Here is a 6,104-nt window from a genome sequence, read left to right on the forward strand (position 1 = left end):
AATGGCTGCATCCCAATTTAGTTTATAAAAACCTTGGGGAGGTTTGCACCATTTGGGAGATAAGCCATCCTCAGGAGTAGGCTTCTTCTATTTCTGCAAGTCTAGTTGAGATAATTGGAGGTCTGCTATACATGATGCTACAGATTGGAGGACTTGTTGAGGTGAAGAGAAATGTGACTCAAAAACCCACTTATTTCTTCTATTCCAAATGAGTTTGAGTACATAGGCTGTTTCTGTCATTTCTTTCTCTGAGAGGGTGGAGAAAATATGAACTCATAGAAAGGACCTTCCATGATGGAACTTTTTTGTATTCTTCTTGAGTAGCCACTCCATACTGCTTGAGCTACCTTACACGACCAGAGGGCATGGGTCACTAATTCGGGGTGCAAGCAATAGATGGGACAGTCTCGAATTTTCAGCACATTTTTCTTGTGTAAGTTGACATTTGTTGGAAGAATTTCTTTGGTTGCTCTCCACAGGAAGATCTTGATTGCATGGGGAAACTTAAGACTCCAAATGCTTTTCCATAGCTCAAGGGAGGCCTTTGGCATTGATGATTGTCCTAGCCTAGATTCAGAGATAGTGCATTGAAGGTGATATGCAGATTTGACAGAAAATTTTCCATTACCTGTGCATCTCCAAGTCAGCTGGTTAGGACTTCCACTGGGGCTGATTGGGAGTTTCATGATAGTGGCAGCCTCAAACTCGTTGAAAATAGCCTCAACCAGGTTGACATTCCATTTGTAGGTGGCTTGATCGATTAAAGAGGACACTGTAGCTTCTGAAGGTAGAATGGAAGGGGGGAATTGGATCTTGAAAGAAGAAGGGGAGGGGATCCATTTGTCTTGCCAAATTCTGATGGAGTCCCCATTCCCAACTTGTCATATAAGTCCCTCAAGCAAAAGGGGTCTAGCAGCCATGATGCTTTGCCAAACAAAGGAGTCACCTCTTTTTAAATTTGCACTAGAGAAGTTAGTACATGGGTGGTATTTTGCTTGTAACACTTGAGCAGCCAAGGATGAAGGGTTTTGAATTAGCCTACACCCTTGCTTGGCAAGTAGAGCAATGTTGAAATTCTCAAAGTCTCTAAAGCCGAGTCCTCCATCTTGTTTAGGTTTGCCTAATCCCTTCCACTTCACCCAATGCACCTTATCTTTTTGGTCTGACTGTCCCTACCAATAAGACTGCATTAGCTTGTTGATATTCTTGAGGATGCCCTTTGGTATTTTGAAGATGCCCATACAGTAGGTTGGGAGGGCTTGAATGACAGACTTGAGGAGGATCTCTTTACCAGCCTCGGAGAGTAAGTTAGACTTCCAACTTCCCATTTTTGCTTTGATTCCAGGATGGAATTGAAAGCCCTTGATCTATGCCTGCCAATAAATGATGGTAAGCCAAGATACTTATCAAAAGGGCTTGAGGCTCGAATACCTGCTGTGGCAAGTATAGTTTGCTAAGAGGCTGTCTTGGTGTTTTTGCTAAAAAAGACGGAAGTCTTCTCCAAGTTGAGTCTCTAGCCAGAGGCTAGCTCATAAGATCTTAAGATAGCATGTAGTTTGCTCCACTCCGAGGGTAGGGCCTTGCAGAAAATCAGATTATCATCTGCAAAGAAAAGGTGATTTATTGCCAAAGATCCTCTAGCTATAGGGAATCCAAAAAAATCACCCCTATGCTCGGCTTGGTTTAAGGATTGACTAAGCACTTCTAAGCATATGATAAATAGATAAGGGAGAGGGGATCTCCCTGTCTTATACCCCTACAAGGCCTAAAGATGCTTGGGGAGAGCCATTGATTAGGATAGAGTAAGAAACAATGTCAATGCATTGCATTATGAGTTCAATCCAATCAAACCCCATTCTTGCCATTACAGCCTTTAGAAAGCTCGATTCAACTCTATCATAGGCCTTACTCATGTCGAGTTTTAAAGCCATGTAGCATTCCTTTTGCCTTCTCAACCTATTTTGCATAGAGTGAAGTAATTCATATGCCACTATGATATTGTCATAAATTAATCTTCCCGAGACAAAAACACTTTGGGTTGGTGAGATTAGGAGAGACATGATTGATTTCAGTCTATTTGCTATAACCTTTGCAGTGATTTTGTAGAGGACATTGTAAAAGCTAATTGGTCTATAATCTGAGACCAGCTGAGGAGATTGTTTCTTGGGGATGAGTGTGATAAAAGTTTGGTTTATGCCATGGAAACCAGATCTCGAGTTAAGCAGCTTTATCACAGTGGAAACCACATTGTCTCCCACAATTGGCCAATGACTTTGGTAAAACAAAGCTGGGAAGCCATCCAGGCCAAGGGACCCGGGAGGGTTCATTTCAAAAATGGCCCCTTCCACCTCCTCTCTAGTATAAGCCTTTGTCAAGTGCATGTTCATTTTAGTAGTAATTGTGGAGTTTTACCTAAGCCAGTATTTCAGGGATGCATGTTGGGTTCGAAGTGGAGAATAGGTTCTGGTAGAATTTTTAGAATTCCCTCCCAATGCCAGCACTGTTAGACAGCATGTTACCCTCCTCATTTTGTATTTTCCTGATAAGATTCCTTTGCTTTCTTTGTGTGGCACACTTGTGAAAGTATTTTGTGTTTCTATCCCATTCTTTTAACCACTTTTGTTTTGTTCTTTGTCTCCATATTAGATCTTCTTCCTCCAAGTAAACATCCAACTCTCTCTAGAGAATTCTGATCTGTTCAGTTTCTTGGCCCTTGTTGATATCTTGTAGTACTCTCAATGCTTCTCTTTTTTGCTCAACCATCTTCAGTCTATTTCTATCCGAGGTTCTATGCCATTCTCTAAGTTGGTATCTGCATCTTTCAAGGCCCCTTCTAGTCACCTCTGAGGTGGGACCAGATTGGCAAGAGTCGTACCAGGCTCTCTTGATGAATTCTGTACATTCCTCCTGTTTTGACCACGCTACCTCATACCTAAAGATTCTCCTAGTATGGTGGGTGTAAGGCTCGTGTCCTTGACTTGAGATGAGCAAAGGGTTATGGTCTGAGCATTGGACTGGTAGAACTGAGATTGAATTGACCTCAAACAGGTTGGTCCATGAGCAATTGACTAAAGCTCTATCAAGCATTTCTTTAGTAAATTCCATCCCCTCTCTATTGTTACACCATGTGAATTTTGACCCCTTACATCCCAGATCACCCAAATCACAGTCCATAAGAACTTGTCTAAAGTGTTCCATCTGTTTGGGGGGTATAGGACCTAAACCAATTTTTTCACCCTGAGAAATGATTTCATTGTAGTCCCCAACACATAGCGAAGGCATATTTTGACCAGAATTTTTGAGTCTAAGAAGGCTCCAGCTTTCCTTTCTTCTGGTTGTCACTGGTTGGCCATAGAAACCAGTGATAATGCCTTGTTTATTACTGTTGTCAGCTTTAAAAAATAGAGAGATATGGCTTATAGAGAAAGACAAAAGTTCAGCATTGGTATTTTTAGTCCACATGGCAGCTAGAACTCCACTCTTACCAACACAGTCAACTATAAAGCTAGAATCAAAACCCAATTTGTTACGAATGCATTCCATTTTATTCCTACAGCATTTAGTTTCATAAAGGAATACCAGCTTTGGGGACTTACTCCTTACCAGGAGTTGAAGTTTAAGAACTGTCCGAGGGTTCCCAAGCCCTCAGCAGTTCCATGATAAGATTTTCATGATGACTGGCAGGGTTGTTGAACAGCCTCTGCCAATACTAATTTTCTTGCCCGTTTGGAACCTTTTGGGGACTTACTTTTAGGACTGAAAGGTCCTTTTTATGACCTTTTCTGGTAACAGATTGGGCAGGTGAGTCCAATATGTCTTTTGGGAAATTTGTTAATCTGCCCCTAGCTCTTCTTTTCCAGTTTGAATTCTTGGTTTGTTTAGCTACTTTTTGAGTAGTAAAAGAACCAGAAGGACTAACCTGGCTGTTATTTTCTGCTAGAAGCATGTCATGGTCTGCCATTAGCTTTGCTGCAGTGGGTAGACAGGGTCATTTGGGACTGGCCAGACTGTGTGACCTTTTTCCTTGCTAGCTATGTCGTGATTGCCTTCTTGTCATGCTGAGGTTTCCTCACTTGGATAAAAGCATGCCCCTCCAGAACCTGCATGGAGAAAGTCACCCTCTCCATAACTGCAGTTGTGATAACGGTCTGAATCTACTCTAGCCATTTGGGCTGATCCCGAAGCATGGATACCTTTTTGGGCCTCGGTTTTTCCTCCCTTCTCTGAGCTCTTGTCATCTAAGGAGCCATGCCAAAATACCTTCGAGTCCACCGCCCTATGGCTGCCCCAGGGCCTTGCAGGGAGGTGCTCAGATTTTGATGACTACCCCGCTCTAAGTCATGGACCATATTGGAGCTGTTGATCCTCACGGGTTCTACCATCGCAGCCAAACCTGTCACAGGACGTCTTGCCATGTAGGATTGCACCACAATGAAAGCAAAAAGTTGGCAGTCGCTCATATTTGAATGGAATCCAATGGTGGGAACCCTTCATGTTAAGAACTCTGCCCCTAGCCAAGGGCTTTGTACTGTCAACCATCACCTTCACTCTAAGGAAGCTATCCCATGCTCTTCCTTGTTCATCCACATCCACTATCATGACTTCACCTATTGATCCACCAAGTCTTTCTCCCATAATCTTGTTAATACCAGCAAAGGGAACGTTATGAAACTGCACCCAGAAAGGTTCATGGGAGAAAGTCATGTCTCTTAATGCAATGCTGGCTTCACACTCCTGTAAGCATACCGGATTTTTATCGAAGGACCATGGTCGGCCTCTAAGCACTCTGCTTCTCTCAGATGTGGATTGGAACTCAATGAGGAATTTGTTCCTTCCAACTTCCTTAAACTTCAATCTACCATCAATTTTCCACACCTTATCCATCGTTGTTTTAAAAGCTCCCCTATTGATTTCTTTATCAGCTGTAACCAAAGCTGCCAGACAAAGTTTACTGACTTCATTTGAAAGTAGCACCTCCTCTTCAGAGAGGTTGATTTCTTGTTGTTCATCTTCTGTTAACTCGAGGCCTTCACATAGATTAGCCAATTATTCCTCCATGATTGGCAAGTAAAAGCAACAGTATTAAAACTCTATAGATCAGAGATCCAAGAGACCAAGCTCTATGCTTCACCAAGAAAACATAGAGAGAAAACCCCACCTGCTTAGAGAGGGGATCGCGTGTGAACAATTCAAACTTGACCAATAGTACCATGCATATTCTGATGATCTATTCAAAGAACATAAGATACTATTCTGCCTAATAAACCTTGCCAGCCCATATATACAAAGTAGTAGTTCTCTAAGCAAAACAAGAAACCGTCAGCTTCTATATATAGAAGCTCGATGAATAACCCGAAATATGGTTCCTTCAACCAGCTTTTATCGTTGCTTAATTAATTAGGAGATAGAAAGCTAGCAGCTTGATTGGACAATCGACATAATATGCACAATTTATAACCACAGACAGCTGGTTGATGCACATTCGGTAGCAGCCCGCCCGGCATGAAAAAGCATTAATAGAAGTTGATATTATATATGAGGAATGTTATACATCATCCTACATTACATATTTTATATATTAAAATATTATTTTTTATTATTTTTTTATTTTTTATTTCATTTTATTCTTATTAAATTAATTGAATTATTTTATTTATCATCCACACATTATATATTTATTATAAAAAAATAAAAATAAATAAAAATAAATATGATGTGTGAAGTGTGAAGATGACAAAAAGAATTTTATATTATATATTGATGTGGTTGTGGTTTCTCTCATGGCTGCGCTAATACCGCGTGCACACGAACCCATGTCTGTCAGGCGTGCACAAGCGAGGGAAAACGGAGCGGAATAACTAAGGTCAAGTTAACGATTCTGATCATCTTGATGTGACACTCGCGGTCTATATGTCTCACCAAATACGATGCACCTTCTTCACGCATTTAATTCTTATGTCTTTTGTAAGAAAATCTATATCCAAGTTTTGGAATCATCTTTTTAAACTTTTACTTGACATCTAAATTGATTCATTATATAATTTTATATATATTTATTTGTTGATTCCAGTATTCTGTAGATCAGAGTGTACTGGATGACAGAA

General features: G+C 40.8%; 1 protein-coding gene across 1 annotated transcript; it reads right to left on the reverse strand.

The window, feature by feature from the left end:
* Positions 1-4,338: 4,338 nt before the first annotated feature.
* LOC122316386 (uncharacterized protein At4g02000-like) lies at positions 4,339-4,884 on the reverse strand. The gene has a single exon (XM_043132907.1). The coding sequence runs from the start codon at positions 4,882-4,884 to the stop codon at positions 4,339-4,341; it is 546 nt and encodes a 181-aa protein (XP_042988841.1).
* Positions 4,885-6,104: the final 1,220 nt, after the last annotated feature.

This window comes from Carya illinoinensis, chromosome 7 (assembly GCF_018687715.1).
Source record: "Carya illinoinensis cultivar Pawnee chromosome 7, C.illinoinensisPawnee_v1, whole genome shotgun sequence".
Taxonomy (NCBI): domain Eukaryota; kingdom Viridiplantae; phylum Streptophyta; class Magnoliopsida; order Fagales; family Juglandaceae; genus Carya; species Carya illinoinensis.